Source organism: Mya arenaria, chromosome 17 (genome assembly GCF_026914265.1).
Source record: "Mya arenaria isolate MELC-2E11 chromosome 17, ASM2691426v1".
NCBI classification, from domain to species: Eukaryota; Metazoa; Mollusca; class Bivalvia; order Myida; family Myidae; genus Mya; species Mya arenaria.
In genome coordinates this window covers 7,424,888-7,451,992 of record NC_069138.1, presented here as the reverse complement: position 1 = coordinate 7,451,992, position 27,105 = coordinate 7,424,888, and the positions used below count along the sequence as shown (strand labels likewise).

The 27,105-nt window shown below is 33.0% G+C and overlaps 2 protein-coding genes across 7 annotated transcripts in view; both read left to right on the top strand.

Moving 5' to 3' along the window:
- The window catches only part of LOC128223680 (uncharacterized), a 129,913-nt gene that overhangs the window by 14,781 nt on the left and 88,027 nt on the right, over positions 1 to 27,105 (top strand). The window lies entirely within an intron of this gene.
- LOC128223681 (uncharacterized) lies at positions 12,202 to 19,392 on the top strand. The gene is made up of 4 exons (XM_052932979.1): positions 12,202 to 12,588; positions 12,889 to 12,942; positions 18,614 to 18,697; positions 19,017 to 19,392. Exons 1-4 carry the CDS (start codon positions 12,475 to 12,477, stop codon positions 19,107 to 19,109), a joined length of 345 nt encoding a protein of 114 aa, XP_052788939.1. The 5' UTR covers positions 12,202 to 12,474; the 3' UTR covers positions 19,110 to 19,392.

The following is a 27,105-nucleotide window of genomic DNA, read 5'->3' as shown; positions in this document are numbered from 1 at the left end:
CAAGTGTAATTGAAGTATGGTGTGAAAAGCTATGACATGATAAGGTTCGAAATAAGAATTGATAAAAAGGTGTGAAATACCAAATCGGGGTCCGTAATTTTTACTTGGGAATAGCGATTCATTCGGACTAGCGATTTCGGATTAAAGATTAAAAAATAAGTTAAACAAAGAACGAGTAAAATCGGGACCAAAAAAAAAATAGCGATCAATTCGGATAAACGGTGTTCGGAATAGCAGTGTTCAACTGTATTTCATACGGGTCTTTGTTTTATCTTTGCCCGAGGGCAAGATACTAATTTCCTGCATGGCCAAATTTTTGGATCTACTTATCTGAGGTAGGAGAAAAGTATGTCTATCAAATATTATCAGTCATATGTAATAAATGAATTCAGCCTAGTTTTAAGTTGTATTTCTTCAGACAAACAAACCTTATCGAATCTGGCATTGTTTGCTTGTGTAACCGTTTCCTGCAAAAGCTGTTTCTTTGCAGCAACCCGAGTTTCCTGCAAATGGTATAATACAAATATACAAATTTATTTGGGTCAATGAAAAAGACAGAGCTTAAAATTGAAGCTTCTTTTCACTAACAATAGTCACAAAAGACATACTAAGAGTTCTATCTTTGTAATATTTGTCTCATTCTACCATAAATTTATGTCAGTTGTAGTAATATGTTATTAAAAAAATGGGAACAGAATCTAGAATCGAGATACACAATGGTCTTTATATCAATATTTCAAAGCAAAATATTGTTTACATGATCCTTCTGCATAAATAAACTTTGGGAACATAAATATGCATTGGTGAAATTGGCTGTTCTTTAATGAAAAACAAGCAGTGCTCTAAAACTCAGTTATTCTTACAAAATTAATATTGAATAAGATGTAAATATAAAATCAAACTTTTATTTTCTCGTCAAATGTTGAAATCCATATGGATTTTCACCCATTGCAGGAATTTGAAAATATAATTACAAGGCTCAGACAGCAAGCAGACATATTTCATCAATATACTTAACATTTCTTTTACATTACAACTAATTTCTTAATCCGGTCAAAGATCTTAAGTGTTAACTTGACCTTCACATTTTGATGTTGTAAATATGGTTGTCATCTAATCACATGTGCTGAAGGTTTGATGGAAAGAAATGAAAATATAATGAAGATTTTTCAGTTAATCTACCAACGACTGTTTAAAATAGATCGTCAAAATATGAAATTACATAGTTATAGCCATCATAAAGAGTCTGTTATGAACGATGGACAGGCTTATAGGTTGACGGACTGATTATTTTTAAAAAAAGCGACATGAAGATATCAAAGATCATTAGACTGCAACTGTTATCCTTGTTAAATAAACAATAGCTTCGCTTGTGGGTTCAAAAAAGACAAAAAGGGACAATATTTTACCAAAATGAAAATTAGTAATAAGAACTACATGAGTTATGAATGTTGACCCTTTGGTTTACTATGATTTATAATATACTTGTCAATCATCTTAGCTGTAACTTGTGTGATTACTACACATATATCAATTTTAACACGTTTTCAACGAAAGACAACAACATATCCCCATGAAGCTATGATGTAAGCTCATCTTTCTTAAACAGACGAGCTAAAACAAATGCAAGGAATATGGTCATAATAGGTACCCCATTTACTTCTACGTTGATCAGATGCGGCATTTATGTATGTGGTTAGAGGCTGTGGACTTTGTTATTTAAGTTGAAGCTATAAACATGCACATATACATAATAATCGTGAGAAATAACGAGCTTCATTGGATATAATTGGTTTCCGTGTAAAAAACAGTACCTTTGGTAGGGAAGCCCTTGCCATTGCTGCTGTCTGTTCTGCCATTTTCACTCTGAGCATTAGACTATCATTCTCTGCATACATTCTGTTTTGGTTTGCCTGAAATATATGTTCATGGCCTCAAAATTTGCCATATTTTTCTAAATCGACATAGGAAATATTGAATAAACATTTAAATAGTACAAAACATAATACTCTCTGAAAATGTGTATAGGCGTATATTCACAGAGAATTCATGTTCATTTTATGAATAATATTTATAGATAAGCATGTGTGCTTTCCTTTTTTATGTTCTTTATAAGGTTGTTCATATATAATGAAATACTTGTTACAAATAGAGGGCCTATGCTTATTTATTTACACTACTTTAAAAGTTGAACACCGACAAGGTCTCTTTACAGAAATGGAAATATTACGATACAATAAAAAGACATGTCAAAAAATAATCAACATAGTTTAAAACATTTACCATTTTAAGCATTTAAGATTTAACGGCATATTACCTGCATATCTGCAATCTGCCTGTCTTTATTTACCAATTTTTCTTTCAAATTCTGAATTTCCCCTTGTAACTGAAAAATAAACAATTACAATTAAACCCTTATACTATTCAACAACATAATAATGTATGGAATTTCACATTTATCTCATGTAGTCTTCACGCGTGTGAAAAGAAATTGCTCGTTATATTTGTATTTACAACTTATTGTGTGTGATTTTCCCAGCAAATTAAAAACATTTAAAACATTACTATATTGGCAATCCGGGTACTATACCTCATTTATTTGCCGCGTTTTAGCGATGCACTTCTTTTCGAGGTGATTGATATCGGGATATATGTTGCATCTCGCATCCCTGAAATACAACAAAGTATGGCAACTCGTAGTGATAATCTGGGCAAAGAGATTGTTCACAGGTGTGCCTAAAATATTATCATTCCTTGTAACACCATTTAACAATCCTCAAACCACGGAAATTAATTTAGTTTTATACATCTAAATACAAAGAAATGGATGTTTGACATGGATTCATAGCAAACGCTACAGACGATCCATTTCAAAATCATGAAATATTTAAGTAAATTGAAATAGTGATGACTAAAGAACAACTAGACAAATATAACATTAAAAAACTTCAGATAAGATACCTAGTTGCGCTAATTAAATAAACAGAACAACAACAGGAAGTCCAATTATGTAAAAAAGTATTGCCAAAAATGCTGCATTACAAATATACGAATTATTTGGTATTTGCCCGGCTTCCATGTGTCACTTTAAAACGTCGTGATTAGGAAAGTGCAACTGTCACTTTTTTATAAGTATATAAGCCAGAGTCACAAAGCGTAACAGAAATGTAAACCACCTTGTGTCGTAATGCACCTGGGATTTAGGCTTAGGTTACTTTTACTATAAAATGTTTTACTAATAAATAGTTAGATGACCTGAAGTAAGTTATAAGTTATTAAGAATGGGCGAAGTGAGCATACATTGAACAATTTTACCTTGAAATCTAACCATGTCAAGAACAGGGATCTGCTTTGCCTGAATCCTGGCTTCGTACCGGAAATAAACTGTTCTAACTTGCATTGAATGCTTTCATCATCTTCAAAGGAAACCTGTTTTGTGGAAAATTGTGAAAGATATTTATCTTAAACAAGATAAATATAATCATCACAACTAGTGCTTGTGGAAAGTTTTATATGATATTATTATTATAATTATCATTTTTAAAAAGGCGTTTATAAACTTTGCTAGGAAAATATGCGTGGCAAAACTTAATTGCAAATTGCTCATGTCAACTCATATAATACTTGATAAATGTTTAATTATAGCATTGCAATTTGTTGAAAGAAAGATGATAATAAAAACTAATGTTGTTTGAAAAGCCAAACATAAATTATATGTTTTAAATTAGTAAAATGTGTAAGGAATGCAAATGTGGAACTTAGCGAAAATTGTTTGACAAAGGTATTTTTTTACACTGTTTCATGAAGGCAGAAACTGTTTTAAAACTGTGCATCCGCTTTTACAAAGGGTTAAAGGCGGCAATAACACGATAAAGATCATATCTTTTTTACAAATAAACAAACATATAGTAGTATTTACCTTAATGCAACCAATGCTGCCACAATGAACATGCTTGATTACTCTTCCATTGAATTTTTGTTCTTTAGTTTGGAATATATGACCATCAATACTCCACTTCATTGAAAATTCCATTTTACATGCATGCGCTTGCTCAGTGAACTTAGGAATGGAGAGGGCAGTGCGTATGCAAAATAAGACTTTCCCCTGCTAGCCACTGACACTGACGCGATGCAAGTTTGTTCAGCATAATGATGTATAACTAATTCTTGTGATCAGTTTGATAAGCATGGCATTGAGGTAATTTAAGATCTAGCACTCTGGTGGCTGGATAGTTAATGCCAAAATTTAATTGCCATCTACGTCCCAGGGGCTTTGTGTCAAAGCCAACTGATTATGGTGCATTGAGTGCCTCGTTTAAGAAATGTTTTACCAATTTATATCATGGTGTAGTTAACTTGTGTGAAATATAAAGAATTCTTTAAGGGTAACAATGTCTGTTTAACCGTAAACCATTTAAACTTTCTGATGTGATGACGTCTTCGAAAAGGTGTATTTGTGTATAACTCATGAGAGTTTAGCTAATCGTGTTTAAATTAAATAAATCAAAATAATCATCAATATTCCAAGTAAAACATATTTTTATCAATTCATTAAAATTAAATATTGATGCAAATATACTTCAAAATACTTAAATAGCGTTCGTATTCTCTCTCATTGTATTGTTCGTAATCAAATAATATATGAAGTTTTATTGAGTCGCTCAAAATTTTGTAATTTCACTCACACAAAAATCGAAATGGACAGATTGCCGGGGAGACGGCTATTATTATCTAACCAGTTTTCTGTTTTCAGTAATATGTGCTTGTACTTTGTTGCCGGCAAGTCAACCAGAACTGGACTTTACAAAGAGACGCATTTTTCAATCCTCAGACTGCAACTGAGTAGCATTTATCTGATGGAACGAAGTGAATGATTAAATAATTTAGGTATTTATTATAGGTGTTATTGAGATGGGCAATTCAGTTAGCAAGTCATCCATCCTCCATAAATCCCCCAACTTTGGTCAATCCTGCAGTAAGATCAAACAGCGGTCTGCATAGGACTGTAGTAATTATTTCAACTATCATAACTTTACCGCTATATACCAGCATGGATAATCAAATCAGCCAGCCACTAGTTTACCAGCGTAATAAACTATGATAGAGCAGGTTTGGTGGGAACTGACCCCTACTAACAAATGTTAGACTCTTTTTGGAAATTGATAACTGTAGTATAAAAGGATAGTTTGGTTTCTTTTAATGCATGTTAATTTTCTTTCATTATTTTGTCTGCTGTTATCACCGCGTTTTCATCATCGTACTGTTGTGTTTTCATCATCGTACTGTCTTGTTTTTATCATCGTACTGTCGTGTAATCATCATTGCACTATATTGTTTTCATCATCGTACTTTCGCGTTTTTATTGAAGTACAATTGTATTTCCATCATCGCACTGTCACGAAGTCATCATCGTATTGTCGTGTTATAATCATCGTTCTATTGTCTTCCGGTGCGCATGAGCATAGAAGATTTCCCCTCCATGTTGGTTTCAGGGGTGCGTGTCTTTGAAATATATCTTCAACCGAAGATCATCATCATCATCATTATCATCATCATCATCAACAACAACAACAACTACGCATTATAACCTCGTTAGCACCATTCACGTCATCATTGCATCATGATTTGCATAAATGTCGTTGTTACCTAATTGCTACTATAAATATCATTATCTTAGTTGTGGTCATCACATAATCATTGTAATCATTGTTGTCATGTTGCGTCGTGATATGATTATCATTATCTTAGTTGTCGTCATCGTCGTCGCATTGTGATTTGTATTATTGTAAAAATTGTCGCCAATGTGGCATTATCGTAACTATCATAATCAACATTCTCATAATCACAATACGCATAATCATCATCATCATCATCATCATCATCATCATCATCATCATCATCATCATCATAATCATAATCATAATCATCATCATCATCATCATCATCATCATCATCATCATCATCATCATCATCATCATCATAATCATCATCATCATCATCATCATCATCATCATCATCATCATCATCATCATCATCATGTTGCACATTTGCACTTACTTTACATAGCATTCAATGTACCCAAAATAATAGTTCAGTTATCATAGATTTGATGTTCAATAATCATTATATTTACACCAAGTTTGCTACGGAGGGTCGGTTTCCCGGAAAAAATCTTTTATAAAAGGTTGTGCTTGTGGAATATTATTTCAGATGTTTTTGTTCTAAAAATACAACGTATAAGACTGACATATTCGGGTTTCTATGGTTGCCTTGGTTCTCAAACACGTTAAATCCCGAATGGAATAGTTGTATAACAGAATAGCAGCATGAGCAAGCAAATAGTCAGAATAGAGATCGCAAGAGTAGTAATAGTAGTGGAAGTTGTAGTAATAGAAGTGGTTGTGGTGCTGGTGGTGTTTGTAGTAGCAAGTAGAATTAATAGTAGTTAGCGGTAGTAGTAGGTGATGATGATGGTAGTAGTAGTAGTAGTAGTAGTAGTAGTAGTAGTAGTAGTAGTAGTAGTAGTAGTAGTAGTAGTAGTAGTAGTAGAATTAGTAGTTGTTGTTGTTGTAGTAGTAGTAATAGTATCAATATCAGCACCAGCAACAGCAGTAGCAGCAGGTAGTAGTAGTAGTAGTAGTAGTAGTAGTAGTAGTAGTAGTAGTAGTAGTAGTAGTAGTAGTAGTAGTAGTAGTAGTAGTAGTAGTAGTAGAAGTAGTAGCAGTAGCATTTCCAATAGCAGGAAGTGTTGTAGAAGTATTATTATTCATAAAAAGACAGGTGCTTTTATAAAGTAAATATGACGTTACGTCATTTTACTTCAGACTGTGCCATTTGCTTTAGGGCTGTGCTATCATTAGTTTTTTCAAACGACCGATGCGTTTACGAGGCGTTTCTTATACATCTGTATTATTTTCATCAAGTTTGACGCAATTATGATTGGAGATTTACATTGATGGTGATCGTATCCGATATTTTTTTCACATGAAGGGCAAATTAGTTTATGTGCATGCGCACCGTAAGGCGATAGTATGATGGTAAAAACATGACAGAACGATGGTGAAAACGCGACAGTACGATTATTAAAACAAGACAGTCAATGATGTAAATCCCACATACCCATGATGGAAACATGACAGTAAGAAAGTGAAAACATGACAGTACAATGACAAAAACATAACAGTACCATGACAAAAAAGGCAACAGTGCCATGCTGAAAACATGACATTCCGATGTTGAAAACATGACAGTACTATGGTGAAAACATTACAGTACGGTGGTGAAAACATGACATTACCATGGTGGAAACATGACAGTACGATTGTGAAAACATGACAGTACGATGGCAAAATGGCAACAGTACCATGGTGAAAACATGGCATTACGATAGTGAAAACAAGACAGTACGATGGCATAAACATGACATAACCGTGATGAAAACTTGACAGTACGTTGGTGAAAACATGACAGTACGATGGCGAAAACATGACGGTACGATGATGTAAACAATGACAGTACGATGGTGAAAACTTGACAGTATAGTGGTGAAAACGCGACAGTACGATGGTGAAAACATGACGGTACGATGATGAAAACAATGACAGTACGATAGCGAAAATATGACATTACAATGGTAAAAACGCGACAGTACTATGGTGAAAACAAGACAGAATGATGGCGAAAAGGCTCAGTCCCATGATGAAGAAAATACATTACGATGGTGAAACATAAAAGCAGGATGGTGAAAACATGACAGTACAATTGTGAAAACATGACAGTAAAATGGTGAAAAGGCGACAGTATGATGGTGAAAAAAGACAGTACGATGGCGAAAAGGCGACAGTCCTATGTAGAAAACATGACAGTACGATAAAACATGACAGTACGATGGTGAAAACATGACAGAACGATGGTGAAAACATGACAGTACCATGATGGAAACATGACAGTACAATTGTGAAAACATGTAATTACCATGACAAAAACCTGACAGTGCGTTAGTGAAAACATGACAGTAAGATGGCTAAAAAAGTAACAGTACCATGGTGAAAACATGGCATTACGATAGTGAAAATATGACAGTACGATGGCATAAACATGACATAACCATGGTGAAAACATGACAGAACGTTGGGGAAAACATGACAGTACGATGGCGAAAACATTACGGTACGATGATGAAAACAATGACAGTACGATGGTGAAAACTTGACAGTATACTGGTGAAAACGCGACAGTACGATGGTGAAAACATGACGGTACGATGATGAAAACAATGACAGTACGATGGCGAAAAAATGACCTTACAATGGTAAAAACGCGACAGTACTATGGTGAAAACCAGACAGAATGATTGCGAAAAGGCGACAGTCCCATGATGAAAACAAATACATTACGATGGTGAAACATAAAAGCAGGATGGTGAAAACCTGACAGTATGGTGGTGTAAACATGACAGTAAAATGATGAAAAGGCGACAGTATGATGGTGAAAACAAGACAGTACGATGGCAAAAAGGCGGCAGTCCCATGTAGAAAACATGACAGTACGAAGGTGAAAACATGACAGTAAAATGGTAAAAATGCGACAGTACAATGGTGAACACAAGACAGTACGATGGCGAAAAGAAGACAGTCCCATTCTAAAAACATGACAGTACGAAGGTGAAAACATGACAGTACGATGGTGAAAACATGATAGTGCGTTGATGAAAACAAGGCAGTATAATGGTGAAAACAAGACTGTACGATGGCGAAAAGGTGACAGTCTCATGCTGAAAACATGACAGTACGAAGGTGAAAACATGACAGTACGATGGTGAAAACAAAATAGTACCTTGATAAAAACAAGACAGTATAATGGTGAAAACAAGACAGTTTAATGGCGAAAAGGCGACAGTCCCATGGTGAAAACATGACATTACAAGGTGAAAACATCATAGTGCGTTGGTGAAACATGACAGTACGATGGCAAAAAGGCGACAGTCCCATGATGACAGTACGATGTTGAAAATGTGACAGTACGAAGGTGAAAACATGACAGTATGATGGTCAAAACGCGACAGTACGATGGTGAAAAGAGGACAGTACGATGTTCGAAACATAACAGTACGATGATGAAAACGCAACAATAAGTTCTTAAAATGTAAATATGATGCTAAAAAAAGAAATGAATATCAAAAAAACAGTTTGTTGCATTGTTTTCTTAATCTGATTGGATTGACCTAAAACATATATAATAAAATTCTGAAATGAAAACTTGTAATTTTATGCTGCTGATTATATATAGTTTACTTACGGTTACAAAATAATAATAATGCATAGATTGTACCTAAAACATACGTTTGCTGCATTCAATATTACGGAGGTAACGTTCATTTACATAGACACTGCATACTTGTATATCAACGTAATGCACCAGTCAATTGTAACCACGCCCCAACCCCCCCCCCTCCTCCCAGGTCCGTGGATTAGCGGGGACAGTGACTTTTGGTCCAGCCATGATCCCCGTCCTTCGGGAAAAAACTACTGGTAAAATCCTCGCAAAATTCCCCCGCACCCAAGTAAAGACTATTCCTGGCTATTTTTGGCGCAAAGACAAAACCACCTCATTCACCCGGCACTACCGGGCTACCTGAAAGATAAAAATACGGCCCATTTCCCCGGCTATCCCGCCGGATATGTGGGAGGGGGCGTGGTTACAAATTGACTGGTGAAAAAGCTTATACACTTTCTTAACATCTTAATCTTTCAGTATGTTCCTAGATTTTTCCAACGAAAAATGAGAATTGTTAAATGAACCATAGTTAAGGCACTCGCCGCACTGAATCAAAATGTAATATTATTATGATAAGTAAAACCAATGCTTGAAACATAAACAAATGTACCTGTCACTCTAGTGAATTGTTATATTGATTTTACGGTGATGCAAATGTAATACATATGTATTATTATATTAAGGCATACGCAATCTTATTGTTTGCCACAAATTACTAAGACATTCTATGTTACTTGCGTTATCATGAGATCACATTGAAGACTTATACATGAAGTCATTAATCAAACATCTTTTCTTGTGCAAGAGTTCTTATACACGTAAACATTGGTTCATCTACTTTAAACGCTGGTCCCTATGCTAATTTTGTACAATATTGAAATAATATTGTCAGCGGCCTCCCGGGGAGCCAATTTATTATCTTGATAATGAATGGAAAACAACAAAGATATATATTTCTTCGATCATACTTATTGAAGTATTTTATAAAAGCTGTTTATCTGTCAAGCTTTATTCTTACAGAAGAAGATTTGCAATGGAGCAAATCTAAAATGTTAACTGTTAGATAGTCAGTTAAGCTACCGTGTTTCGTTAGACGTCGTATAGACGCCTATTTCATGTGACTATAATATCGTTTTTATTTCAGACTTTAATATTATAATTGGAACAATCGTGTAGTTTAAAACATAGTACATGTATGTCATTAAAGTTGGTATGGCACTTTGTTTTATTGCAAAAGTCCCAAGTTTATTATGTCTCAATTCTGTTTGCACTTAACCAAACATTTTTCGGCAATAAATTAAAAGTCATTTTTCTTACATATTTTCGTGTCACTATTTTGAACACCGTTGTTCGTTGCAATGTGACGTACCATTGCTAAAGTTGAATGCTCTTTGGACGTGATAATACTTATAATAATATTAATCATCATCATAAGCATAATCATTAAATTATTATTGTTATCATTATTATTTCCATCGTTATCAGCAGATTCGTAATAGTTCTTGTCTTCAATATCATGTTCATTTTGTCATCACCGTTGTCATAATCCTTTTGATTGTTGTCGCAACCATTGACGACGTGGTCGTCTTTGTATTTATGTTTATCGTATATTCATGTCTATATGAATATAACAATGTCAAGATTAAGGTTATGTGTCTGGAACTCTACATTTTAACATCCATATAAAAAAGAACACGTACAGACAGAAGAAACATACGCACGGACATATGGACAGATGGACGAACAAACACGCACGCATACATATAACGTCGTGCATTATCAAGTTACTATTAATGACCTTCAATGATTAATGCTTTATGATATTGAGCTGTACATAGAGTAATTTCAAAATATTGTGTTGCACATCAAAACACGTTCGTATAACAATTATAATAATGATGTTAATACTTCCATTAGTTGTGTCTGTGATAAGTTACACGTGTAACATACACATATATCAATACCAATGTTCATGCTTTTAGTCTGAAATTATGAAAAGGAGCATACACCACAAATTGACGCGATCAGACGGATGAAAACAGTTTTATCCTGTTATTGTTTCGATTTAAAATCGACTTCTTTTTTGAAATTACAGACGGAAGGATTGAGTTCTCAATCAAATTCAAGTTCTTACATGTACAAGATATATTGTTTGATAATTACTTAGGTAGCGCCCATTCTAACAGTACCAGTATCAATGCTGTTGAATAAAGAGAAAACAAGTGCATATATAGAGGAAGAGGAGTATAATGTACACGTATTGTTAAATAAAATTGTAGATGGTGCTTTTGAAATAAGTAAGGCTGATACAATATAGGGCATAACGAGTTCTGGTTATACACAGCTATAAACAGCTCGGGACTCGAACCCTCAACCCCCTGCTTGCAAGTCAGGTGCTCAACCACTATGAGCTACCTGAAGGGTTGATATACTTCTGTAAGGGCAATCAACAAATCAACAAATCGATCCGGTGACCCAAAACTATACAAATGTGCATTCATATTAACAATAACCTGTGTTAAATTATACTGATAATAAAATATGTTACCTTTGACCATTCATATACATTTGACATTATGCAGTTGCAATGCGATCTGTATGAGACAAAAAATGGGGAAAAGGTTTTTGTTATCCATGCTTATTAGTCATTTGTTTCAGCTTTAGTCACTGTACTGTAAGCTTAGTCAAAAGCTAACATTATTATGATTGAATGTGTTGCCAGATATATATTTTTTTCAGTCCAGAGCCTTCATAAGTTTGGACAAGATTGACGCTAAAATCAGTCAATAGTAAAACCTTTGTTTTATTTTACCAGTTAAAACACTCAGTAACACCAGCTTGATGTCAGATATCACCCTTGTAATTGCAAAGCCCATTAGTGTCAAGATCAGATCAATATTTGTCTTGAAATCCGCAAAAGTTGTTCAAGTGCCTATAACTGCTCATCAGCAGGTCATAAAACGAAGCTTCAAGATTGAAGGAAAATGTCTAGAAATTAAGAAATTTGCGGAGGGTTATAATTAACCAATAAGCAACAATCCAGAATGTGATTTATCAATATGACTATTAAAATGTGAAATAAAAGTGATTTTGACTGAACTGTTTAGGATACACACAACTTTGATAGTCTGCTTAAATTTTGTTGAACTTTATCAGTTAATTGAAACTAATTCCCGCAATATTTAGCTGAAATCAATAATGGATTATCTCGGAATATCTTTAGAAAACATTTCTTTGGAAGATGTCATTGATGAAGAAACCAACACATTAGGAATATCCCTTGAGGAAATGGAAACCTCTTTAAATGCTCAGGTACTTTACATGTTTTACTCAAATATTCTTATATAAATAACTCTACTTATGTAAAGCAGTTAACCTTTATGTCGTAAAGGCAGATTAAAAGCAATGTTTGTATTGAATACACCAGCATGGAATTTATCTTAATGCTCAATTTAGATTAACATTATATTTTATAATGCTACGTAATTCCATTTACTAATATTACGATATTTGATCAAACTGTATTAAGTACATGAATATGTATGATGTATGCTTAACACAGTTAATGGTTTTTTAAGACTATTATAATTATTATAATATTTGACCTTTCAGGATTTGTCAAAGCATATCTTTGAGTTTGATGATGAATTTATCTTCAGCCTAAAGGTAAACTGTTATTTTTTTTGTTATTTAATAAATGCATACTGCCAGTGACGTTTATAGTTTGTTTGAGTGATTTAGACTATTAATGTGTGTATTTAGATCAACAATTTTGTTTACATTTTATACACAACTCAATGTCTGCCTACCTCTTCTGATTTCTTTATCAGATGGATGTCAAAAGTTGTATTGTTTCGGAGTATTCATTACCTGTTGTTATCTGTAGAAATCGAAAGGTCATACAGACTTTTACAAACTTTTATTTGTATGCAATAGAACGGAACGGGTATATTTTAGCTATAATGGCATTATTTCAATTTTAAAATATATAATTGTTTACTGCGCAATTTACTTTCACTTTTGGTTTTAAGTGTCTGCAGTATGATTGTTGTTTAAGGGTCATTGCTTTTAAACTTTAATAAACACAATAAACAAATCAGTTACACTGACGTTCTCAGACTCGTCATTTTTATTTATTTAAGTAAATCAAAGTTTCAAAAATTACAAAAGAACTATTTCAGTATAAAGTTAAGCACATTTCGGCTTTTCATATTTCCAGCGCAGGAGTATGTTTTGCAATTTGTATTTACTTTACGCATGCGATTTTCTTCGGTTAATCATATACATTAGTATCGGCGCAAAGGGGCTATTTTATTATATGCGCATGGAATTTATGTTAATGGAACGCGCATTATATTATTGTGATCTTTTGTTCATTAATGCTCTATAGAGTTTTTATTATTCACCCAATACCGTGATTCAGAGGCATACTTGAAATTAAGAAATGGCTGAGTGTTTGATAATCAGAACTTTGAACGATTTGTTCCTGTTTCTCCTGCATTACCCGGCTAATTCGGTGCCAGACTATTAAGGTCGTTGGTTTGAATCCCGGTAGGAAAATACGACTTTGTTTTATACGGTCCCATAATAAAGGCGGTTGGCCTACTTGTTTATGACCCGGGACTCAGTCATTGAGAGGAATAATTGATATAATCGATGGACATTTTTAGTTCAATTGATGTAAAATAGAAAAAAGAAATACTTAGTATCATGAAGCTTTTGAAGTGAAATTCAAAAACACATGATTCAGAAATATTTAGCTCGTATTTATTAAACAAGTATTGCATTCTTGAAAGGTCAATACGAGGAGTATTCTCACACATTACAAGCATAACAAGGTGCAGTTATTTATGTTATGCTGTTGATATGTTTTCCTATTGCCCTCTCAGGAATGCAATATCTTTTAAAATGTAATTAAATGTGATTCTTCAATTCACAACGTGTATTACATTTACATTCATTAAATGTTATTTGCATGCTAAACGACAAACGTATAAAGGTATACTTTTTTCAATAATTATGTATATATGCACATTTATGAAACCATCATGTTGTTACTATTTATTTAGTTATACATTTTTTATAACTGATGTGACTCTTAAAGGATGTAGGAGCTAATGTTTGCACAATCAAAGCATTCCAGAGATTGACTTTTACAAGTTACACAATAACAAAATGATTAACATAGGTTATCGGCCTCATGTGTCTGATACATACGGTGGAACATAACTGCTGTCAGATAATCTGTTAACGTCTGCGAGTTGTTCGTGTTAACCACTTAATTATGCGTTAATTATCAAGCTATCTAGTTAATAGGAACTGTTCTCTGTAAGATAAATATCACAATACTAAAAAATGGCTTCAAAGTGCTCGGAACTGCCACCTTTTTCCCTTTTGGCTGCATAAACAGGTTATCTAGTTCTGGTTAGCGAATTCCACTTAATTAGGAACATAATTACCGGCAGATAACATTCGTGTTACCACCTATTTATAAATGCATTTTGGCCTTTAGCTTCAACTGGTTATCTAGTAAGAGTTTATGAATTCCATTAAGTAAGTACATTCTAACTGGTTAACAAGATACGATTCATGTTACCAGTTATTGTTTTGATTATTTCATGGATCATTTTCAATGTCCCCATATCAAGCAGTCCTACAGTTTATGCCAGGTTTCTGGATTTTGGTCCATTTTCGAAGCCTCACTTCACAACCAGGTGTTTATTATGCATGTAATTGAGATAACCAATTTCTGTCAGCAGGGGCCCATTAACCACTCTTCCCTGGTCAGTTTTGGGGTCAGAAGGATATTTATCAGAGAACATCTTCAGTACGATTTCTGCACTAAAATTCACGATGACTATAGAAAAGCAATTTATATCATTTACTTTAGTTTTAAACTATTTATGAAAATGAAAAAAAAACAACATTAACATTGATTCCATAGCAAAGAAATGAAACATTGAAGTAAATTAAAAAAATATATTCAGTCTTATCGTTTGATTTAATTTCGAACGGAATAACTTTATACATGGGATTTTTATTTATACTTTTCATTAAGATAACGTTAGCTGTCTACTTACTACAAAAGTATCAATATCAACCCTATTAAACCCAATGAAATGTACAATTGAATGAAATGGATATTTAGGTTTTATAAAATATAATTTATGTATTACATGAATATCTAACAGTGTCAATAATGCAGTTATAATGAAGTTTGTTATATATGGTTATATTTAAAGAATATGTTTTTCGCAATTTTCACAACAAATGAAAATTAATACTTTCTTTTGCTGCATTTTTGGAACAAGAAAAGAATACTGCAAACTTAATGCATTGCTATTTTTTCACTTTAGGATGATTACGCGTAATTCAACCGTATTAAATCATAGCAACATTATCCAATTGCTAACAGTCTCATAATTATAAAGTCTAAAGTTTGTAAACTCTGAAGTCATCACTTGGATTGAGGTTCGTATGTTTTCCTGTGAAATACTTTTTTGATTAAATTATAATAACTCTGGTTTTACTAAGTGCAGTGGGAAACGAAACCCGAGATGCAAAACGTCCTTACCTAAATAACGCCCGAGGTTTCTGGACTTTAGGTAATATAATCGAGTTTTAAGTAACACAAGTTGGCATATTACCTACTGACGGAATCACAGACAGACGGACGACCAAGGGCAAATCTATATGCCCCCCCCCCCCATTTTATGGGGGCATAAGATGTAATATTAACAGAAATGTAATATTTTAACCATTTGCCAAAAAATAAGGTCATATATTGATGTACTTAGATATTCTTATTACTTATAACACAGCTTACAACTTATTTTTTTTTTAAATCTAAGCACTATATTACCTTGATGTTGAAACTGAACTTTCATAGGTTTCTATTCATACATTGACATAGTGGTCTTTGCTAAAATGCATTTCAAAAAAACATCATTGCCCACTTTTCATGTGAATTATATAAGCCCTCTTTATGTTTGTGTATCTTCGTTTATGTAATTTTCTAGAAAATTCATTTCCTAAAATATAGCTTTTGAAACAGCGATTAAAATCTTCTTTACTGACACAGTAAAATCAACGTTTGTTTTCTTTGTAAGATTTCTCTTCTTAATTTGCATTGTTGTGTGAGAACATTCTTCATTAGAAGAGTGATTAAACATTATACACACTGCATGGAAGCTTTCCATATTATATATATATATATATATATTTTGTCTTTGCTTTCGGAATTATCATAAAACATTGCTACCTTATTTCAATATATATAATACTTGTTTCAAAGCAGTTTAATATCATCATATGAGAAATGATCACAACAAAGCAATACTGTATCTTAAACCACTATGTCCGGACTTTTGATATCATATCAGTATATTTGAACGTTATATGACTCATTTTATTTTAATATAATATTTAAAATTATCCAACTTTTTCTGATCGTTTGCACTCCTACATGCACAGTTGATGTAAATTTTTAATCACAGCAGTCACTGAACTTTTATTACATGTTTCTGTAATACAATGTATGTAGAGCATTTTTCCAGAAATATATATTTTCTCCATATTATTTTCTCTTTGCGAAAAAGAAAATATATGTATATTAAAGCATCTTATAATAGGGTAATAACTTATTATTAGTGCGTTTTGATTAGGGAGATGGAATTCGACTAAAGTCGCACGAGGCGCTTACTGACTGAAATCAATATCTTAAAACATCAACAACAGTTGAATAAGACATTCCGGATCAACATGTTATTAATATATATATCAATGGTTTAAATCACTTAAAAGATACATGATTTCGTAATAAATGTTACATTCATGACAAACTTGTTTTATGACGTCATTTAAACATTGCACAATGATACTTGATGGACGTCAGTATAGTGGATTTTGGACTACCGTATATAATAATAATAATAATAATAATAATAATAATAATAATAATAATAATAATAATAATAACTATGATATACAAAATTTATACAAAAGCATTCGATAATAATATTATTTTAATAATCAAGATAGCGAAAGTTGAAATACCAAGAAAAACCTCCTAACATAAAATGGCCCAAATCTCAAGACAAGAATAGCTATTACTCTCAAATTAGTCAGGCAAACAGCTCCCAGCAGGGAAAGGGTCAAGTGGTCAGTTTACAGTTATGTTAGATTAGTTCCACTGATAAGCCCGAGCATCAGCTTGATGCTCAGTAGCGGCATTAACTGTAGGACTGCAAGTGTTCATAACCTCGTGTATAGTGGTCAATAGGTTTATAAATATAAGCCTTTGTGCGTTTAAACTGAAAACTACTTTTCTACAAGGGTTAGAATTTTAATATTTTAGTAAGTACCATTGGCATGTAGATTGCCGTTATCCTAAGGTAGTTGGCGAAAAATAAAAATTAGCTTGTGCCATTAAACTAAGTCCATTGCGCTCTACAATTCAGAGAAATTGCCTCCCATTTACTCCTCATTTTGAGAAAAAGGCTAATCAGTCCATGAAATCACCATGAAATTGTACCAGTCAATTAATTACCACTTTGTGGGCCATCCTGCTGGGCTGTTGAATGTGTGTATTCCCAGATGATCTTTGTTTTGGCTGATACTGCAGTGTTAAGCTTGTGGTGAGTTATTGCATGTATCAAAATGATCTTGAGAATGGGGTAAATATTTGCATACATAGAGAATTGGCCTACACTAACTGATAAATTAAAAGTTAAAACTGAAATCACAATGTTTTCATTACAGTTCTTGAAATTGATAAAGGGACCTCTAAGTCATTTTTTTCGTATCATTTCTTTATCAGCCTAACTGGCGATAGCTTGTGTTCGGTCTTTAATTTTGTCATACGAGGTCGTATTTAAAATGAGTTGACTTGGGCGTGTGGGGATATTCATGACATTTAGTGATAGCTCTTATTATTAAAAATATATAATATCCCACAAATAGAGATCATTCTAAACTGTTTATGTAAGTATAATGGTATACAACAAAATTCTTCAACTTAAAAGTTCAAGTTAACTGAATCAAATGAAATTTAATGAACGACAAAAAAAGTTAAAAATAAGATGTACAGCTCGTTTGAAACATGTGCATTGGAATTGAATACCAGCTGGGCAGTCAGGAGTATTTATAATACTGTGGCTTATATGTTGCTTCAGATCATTATCACAGAAATGTTGATAAGCAGTGACCCTGTGTAACCTTTATTAGAATGATAAGTTTGGTAGGCACAAACTCTTGACATTATATTTAATTTTGCACATAAAGAAGTAAAACTGGAAAAAAAGTCATGATACAATACTAACATGACGGTTTAATTCAGGAGTCCGATGAACCATTGGCTGTTGTTAGTCCAGAGGAACCCACACAGCCACTTCATACATCAACACCAAAGAAACCCATACATGTATGTATTCAACAACCTGCAAAAATAGGAAAATTTGCTGCAGAAGACTGTACTTTTTACAAATAAGTTACCCCATAAAGTCATGTATTATTTTTTAAATAATAAAGAACAATAAACAAATAGATCATATTTATGCACCGTGTTAAATTTTAATTGCTTAAAAAAATCAGTTCATAGATATGTTATCAAATATAATTATTTTTAAGACAAGAAAAACAGGAAAAGGCAGACCAGTTCATATTTATGCACCGTGTTAAAATTTAATTGCTTGTAAAAAAAGTTCATAGATAATGTTTAATCAATTATAATTATTTTTCAGACAAGTAAAACAGGAAAAGGCAGACCAGTTCGGAGGTTATTAAAGAGAAAGAAAACAGGGGAACTGCAACGTCTACAGCCATGTAAGAGATGATGTTTTCATAGCAATGTATCCCAGAGCCAGATCATCAGGGCTAGAGAAAAAGAATAGACGAAGGATTTCAACTGTAGAGTTGACTGGATGTTGGAAAAGTTTGAAGAATCCCCGAATTGTTTTGGTTATGTTACCAAACCTTTCAAGATTTAGTTGGTAATATTCCCAGAAATATATTTAACTCTGTCAATAAATGTGAGCTGGTTAAGCTCTGCGATTATGTTAAAGAATCAGTATGTATTTGTAATGTTATTCCTAATAATTATTATTATTATTATTATCAATTTAGTTCATCCTCTGATACTGCTACCTTTACGTCAACATATTTGTGTCTTTAACCATAGCACTAACCATGTACAAGCATTTGATATCAAAAACCTAAGTGTATGTGTTTAGAAAATGTTCTGATGTATATGACTTATAAACGTCTGTTCTGTTCTTTTCTGTGTTTTTTTTTAAATCATAATATGCGAAAGTCCACACTTGTATTTAAAATAATTATTGTCAAATTGTAAAATTGCAAGACATACCTGTAATACTGAAATAACATTCTAGTAGGTTTAAACAACCAGGAATATGTAATCTATGTCGTTCTATCAATCAACACTTATAAGAGTCAAACGTCATGGTCATATCTCATATTCGGCAATAAAATGTTGTCGTATTTACTTATTCCCTTCTAAGAGGACACATTTTATCTGCAAATATCTGTTATCATCTGAACACGATTGAACACTATGTCTACTATCCTCACACTTTGAATGGTCATAATCTTTAAACTGCCTTAAAGTCATGCAATGGGGTGGTGGGGATTAATGTTTGACAAACATCTCTTATTATAAAATGTTTATATTTTTATTGGAAATATTATCAAACATTTCCGAATATTGCATGTTTTAGAAATGTTTAGAACAATTTTAGTCATACTATAGATTATTCTGGGAATATTACAAACATGCTGAAAAACCTGCTGTTAATTTTAATACTATGCAATGAAGATTTTGGTAATATTCCCAGAATAATTCATGTCCTACAGCAGCCCACGTGGAGCTTTTTCTTTTGGATTATTTTATTTCAATTCATCTTTTGATATGCCCAAAAAAGTTTTGGTAATGTTACCAAATATTTCAAGATAATATAATTGTATTCAGGATGAATTTGAGAACGATAACGGAAAATGTTCGTAATTCATTTTGGGAATATTACCAAATATTTGTGACTATTCCTAGTTTAAGAATGATATAGAAAATATCTCGGCATAATATGGATTATTTTGGGAATGTTCTCAAAAATGTTGAAAAGCCCCAGTTTTCAATACTTTACTATGAACTGTTTGGTCCTACAGAAACTATTTGTGGAGTTTTCAAAGGCTTTTTGTTGAATTAGTCTGTTTCAGTTCATCTGGTAATATTCTCAAATAATTTTGGTAATGTTACCAAATATCACGATCAAATTGGTAATATTCCCAGAAAACCTGGACATTTTATTCAGAATCCTAGAAGAAAATGTTCATCATTTATTTTGGGAATATTACCAAATATTTATGACTTTTCATAGTTGAAGAATATTTTAAAAATCTCTGGGCATAATATCGATAGTTTTGGGAATGTTCCCAAAAATGTTAAAACGCCCACTACAACTTTAAATACTATACTATGAAATGTTTGGTAATATTCCAGAAAGGTTTTGGTAATGTTACCAGAAATTTCAAGATTAACTTTGGAAATATTCCCAGAAAACCTGGACGTTATTTCCAAGACGAATTTTAGAATGCTAGCCGAAAATGTTCATAATTCAGAAAAATACCCCCTAGTTTTTATTTACTTTTAGAAAACCTCTCAACATACTATGGATACTTTTGGTAATATTACCAGAAATGTTAAAAATACACCATAACTCCTCAATACTATATTACAAAGTGTTTGAAAATATTTTCAAAATGTTTTGGTAATGTTACCAAGTTTTCAAGATCAAATTGGTAATATTCCCAGAAAACCTGAACATTATGTTCAGAATCCTAGCAGAAAATGTTCATCACTTATTTTGGGAATATTACCAAATATTTGTGACTTTTCATAGTTGAAGAATATTTTAGAAAATCTCTCGGCATAGTATGGATTATTTTGGGAATGTTCCCACAAATGTTGAAACCCCCACCACAACTCTTCAATGCTGTATTACAAAGTGTTTGGAAATATTTTCAAAATATTTTGGTAATGATACCAAATTTTCAAGATCAAATTGGTAATATTCCCAGAAAACCTGGACATTATATTCAGAATCCTAGCAGAAAATGTTCATCACTTATTTTGGGAATATTACCAAATATTTGTGACTTTTCATAGCTGAAAATATTTTAGAAAATTTCTCGGCATAGTATGGATTTTTGGGGGAATGTTCCCACAAAAGTTGAAACCCCCACCACAACTTTCAATACTATACTACAAAGTGTTTGGAAATATTTTCAAAATGTTTTGGTAATGTTTCCAAATTTTCAAGATCAAATTGGTAATATTCCCAGAAAACCTGGACATTAAATTCAGAATCCTAGCAGAAAATGTTCATCACTTATTTTGGGAATATTACCAAATATTTGTGACTTTTCATAGCTGAAAATATTTTAGAAAATCTCTCGGCATAGTATGGAATTTTTGGGAATGTTCCCACAAAAGTTGAAACCCCCATCACAACTTTCAATACTATACTACAAAGTGTTAGGAATTATTTTCAAAATGTTTTGGTAATGATACCAAATTTTCAAGATCAAATTGGTAATATTCCCAGAAAACCTGGACATTAAATTCAGAATCCTAGCAGAAAATGTTCATCACTTATTTTGGGAATATTACCAAATATTTGTGACTTTTCATAGCTGAAAATATTTTAGAAAATCTCTCGGCATAGTATGGAATTTTTGGGAATGTTCCCACAAAAGTTGAAACCCCCACCACAACTTTCAATACTATACTACAAAGTGTTAGGAATTATTTTCAAAATGTTTTGGTAATGTTACCAAATTTTCAAGATCAAATTGGTAATATTCCCAGAAAACATGGATATTAAATTCAGAATCCTAGCAGAAAATGTTCATATTTTTTGGGGGGAATATTACCAAATAATTGTGACTTTTCATAGATAGTTGAAGAATATTTTAGAAAATCTCTCGGCATAGTATCGATTATTTTGGGAATATTCCCACAAATGTTGAAACCCACACTACAACTTTCAATACTATACTACAAAGTGTTTGGAAATATTTTCAAAATGTTTTGGTAATGTTACCTAATTTTCAAGATCAAATTGGTAATATTCCCAGAAAACCTGGCATACTATGGATACTTTTGGGAATATTACCAGAAATGTTGAAAACCACACTATAACTCTTCAATACCATACTATGAAGTGTTTGGTAATATTCCCAAAAATATTTCTAATCCTACAGAAATGCTTTGAGAACATTACAAAGGGTTTCTGTTGAATAAAAATGTTACCATGCTGAAAAGGGAAAGTTGCGTTTTCCCTTTTCATTTTGCGGTTTGTTAATACAGAAATACCTAACACATAACAATACAGGCAAACCCAACACAAAACAATACAGACAAACCCAACACATAACAATACAGACAAACCCAACACAAAACAATACAGACAAACCCAACACATAACAATACAGACAAACCCAACACATAACAATACAGACATACCCAACACAAAACAATACAGACAAACCCAACACATAACAATACAGATATACCCAACACAAAACAATACAGACAAACCCAACACAAAACAATACAGGCAAACCCAACACATAACAATACTGACAAACCCAACACAAAACAATACAGAAATACCTAACACATAACAACACAGACATACTCAACACAAGACAACACAGACAAACCCAACACATAACAATACAGACATACCCAACACAAAACAATACAGACAAACCCAACACATAACAATACAGACATACCCATCAAAAAACAATACAGACATACCCCAAACATAACAATACTGACAAACCCAACACATAACAATACAGACAAACCCAACACATAAAATTACAGACATACCCTACACAAAACAATACAGACATACCCAACACAAAACAATACAGACATACACAACACATAAAACTGACAAACCCAACACATAACAATACAGACAAACCCAACACATAACAATATAGACATAATCAACACAAAACAATACTGACAAACCAAACACATAACAATACTGACAAACCCAACACAAAACAATACACACATACCCAACACAAAACAACAAAGACATACCCAACACAAAACAATACAGACATACCCAAAACATATCAATACAGACAAACCCAACACATTACAATACAGATAAACCAAACACAAAACAATAAAGACATACCCAACACATAACAATACTGACAAACCCAACACATAACAATACAGACAAACCCAACACCTTACAATACTGACAAACCCAACACAAAACAACACTGACAAACACAACACAAAACAACACAGACATACCCAACACAAAACAACACAGACAAACCCAACACAAATCAACACTGACAAACACAACACCAAACAACACAGACATACCCAACACATAACAATACAGACATACCCAACACATAACAATACAGACATACCCAACACATAACAATACAGATAAACCCAACACAAAACAATACAGACATACCCAACACAAAACAATACAGACATACCCAACACATACTAATACAGACATACCAAAATAAAACAATACTGACAAACCCAACACATAACAATACAGACATACCCAAATAAAACAATACAGACATACCCAACACATAGCAATACAGAAAAACCCTAAACAAAACAATACAGAAAAACACAAAACGCAACAATACAGACAAACAAAACACAAAACAATACAGACATACCCAACAAATAAAAATACAGACAAACCAAACACAAAACAATACAGACATACCCAACACAAAACAATACAGACATACCCAACACAAAACAATACAGACATACCCAACACATACTAATACAGACATACCCAACAAATAAAAATACAGACAAACCAAACACAAAACAATACAGACAAACCTAACACAAAACAATACAGACATACCCAACACATACTAATACAGACAAAACCCAACACATAGCAATACAGACAAACCCTAAACAAAACAATACAGAAAAATACAAAACACAATAATACAGACAAACCAAACACAAAACAATACAGACATAACTAACACATAGCAATACAGACAAACCCTAAACAAAACAATACAGAAAAATTCAAAACACAATAATGCAGACAAACCAAACCCAAAACAATACAGACATACCCAACAAAAAACAATACAGAAAAACACAAAACACAATAACACAGACATACCCAACACAAAACAATACAGACAAACCCAAGACATACTAATACAGACATACCCAACAAATAAAAATACAGACAAACCAAACACAAAACAATACAGACATACCCAACACATACTAATACAGACAAACCCAACACATAGCAATACAGAAAAACCCTAAACAAAACAATACAGAAAAGCACAAAACACAATAATACAGACAAACCAAACACAAAACAATACAGACAAACCTAACACAAAACAATACAGACATACCCAACACATAACAATACAGACAAACCCAACACATAACAATACATACAAACCCAACACAAAACAACAAAGACATAACCAACACATAACAATACTGACAAACGCAACACATGACAATACTGACAAACCCAACACAAAACAATACAGGCAAACCCAACACATAACAATACTGAAAAACCCAACACAAAACAACACTGACAAGCACAACACAAAACAACACAGACATACCCAACACAAAACAATACAGACATACCCAACACATAACAATACAGACATACCCAACACATAACAATACAGATAAACCCAACACAAAACAATACAGACATACCCAACACAAAACAATACAGAAATACATAACACATAACAACACAGACATACCCAACACAAGACAACACAGACAAACCCATCCCAAAAACAGAGCAGACATACTCAACACAAGACAACACTGACAAATCCAACACAAAACAAAACAGACATACCCAAAACAAAATAATACAGACATACCCAACACAAAACAATACTGACAAACCCAACGCAAAACAAAACAGACATACCCAACACAAAACAATACAGAAAAACCCAACACATAACAATACAGACATACCCAACACATAAAAATACAAACAAACCCAACACAGAACAATACAGACATACCCAACACATAACAACACAGACATACCCAACACATAACAATACTGACAAACCCAACACATAACAATACTGACAAACCCAACACATAACAATACAGACATACCCAACACATAACAATACAGACATATCGAACACAAAATAATACAGGCATACCCAACACAAAACAATACAGACATACCCAACACATAACAACACAGACATACCCAACACATAACAATACTGACAAACCCAACACATAACAAAACTGACAAACCCAACACATAACAATACAGACAAACCCAACACATAACAATACAGACATATTCAACACAAAACAATACAGACATTCCCAACAGATAACAATACTGACATACCCAACACATAACAATTCTGACAAACCCAACACAAAACAATACAGAGAAACCCAACACAAAACAATATAGACATACCCAACACAAAACAATACTGACAAACCCAACACATAACAATACTGACAAACCCAACACAAAACAATACACACATACCCAACACAAAACAACACAGACATACCCAACACATAACAATACAGACATACCCAACACAAAACAATTAAGACATACCCAACACAAAATAATACAGGCATACCCAACACAAAACAATACTGACAAACCCAACACAAAACAAAACAGACATACCCAACACAAAAAATACAGACAAACCCAACACATAGCAATACAGACATACCAACATAAAACAACACAGACATACCCAACATATAACAATACAGACAAACCCAACACATAACAATAAAGACATACCCAACACATAACAATACAGACATACTAAACACAAAACAACATAGACATACCCAACACAAAACAATACAGACATACCAAACACAAAACAACACAGACAAACCCAACACAAAACAACACAGACATACAGAACACAAAACAATACAGACATACCAAACACATAACAACACAGACATACCCAGCACATAACAATACAGACAAACCCAAAACAAAACAATACAGACAAACCCAACACATAGCAATACAGACAAACCCAAAACAAAACAATACAGACAAACCCAAAACAAAAGAATACAGACAAACCCAAAACAAAATAATACAGACAAACCTAACACAAAACAATACCGACATACCCAACACATAACAATTCTGACAAACCCAACACATAACAATACAGACATACCCAACACAAAACAATACAGACATACATAACACATAATACTGACAAACCCAACACATAGCAGTACAGACAAACCCAAAACAAAACAATACAGACAAACCCAAAACAAAAGAATACAGACAAACCCAAAACAAAACAATACAGACAAACCTAACACAAAACAATACCGACATACCCAACACATAACAATTCTGACAAACCCAACACATAACAATACAGACATACCCAACACAAAACAATACAGACATACCCAACACATAACAATACAGACAAACCCAACACATAAAATTACAGACATACCCTACACAAAACAATACAGACATACCCAACACAAAACAATACAGACATACACAACACATAAAACTGACAAACCCAACACAAAACAATACAGAAATACCTAACACATAACAATACAGGCAAACCCAACACAAAACAATACAGACAAACCCAACACATAACAATACAGACAAACCCAACACAAAACAATACAGACAAACCCAACACATAACAATACAGACAAACCCA

What these genes read in the sequence shown, in the direction of transcription:
- LOC128223681 (XM_052932979.1), top strand. Translation starts at nt 12,475, where the DNA reads ATGGATTATCTCGGAATATCTTTAGAAAACATTTCTTTGGAAGATGTC. An exon ending in AAACCTCTTTAAATGCTCAG is followed by an intron (nt 12,589 to 12,888) that starts GTACTTTACATG and finishes TTGACCTTTCAG; the next exon opens with GATTTGTCAAAGCATATCTT. An exon ending in AATTTATCTTCAGCCTAAAG is followed by an intron (nt 12,943 to 18,613) that starts GTAAACTGTTAT and finishes GGTTTAATTCAG; the next exon opens with GAGTCCGATGAACCATTGGC.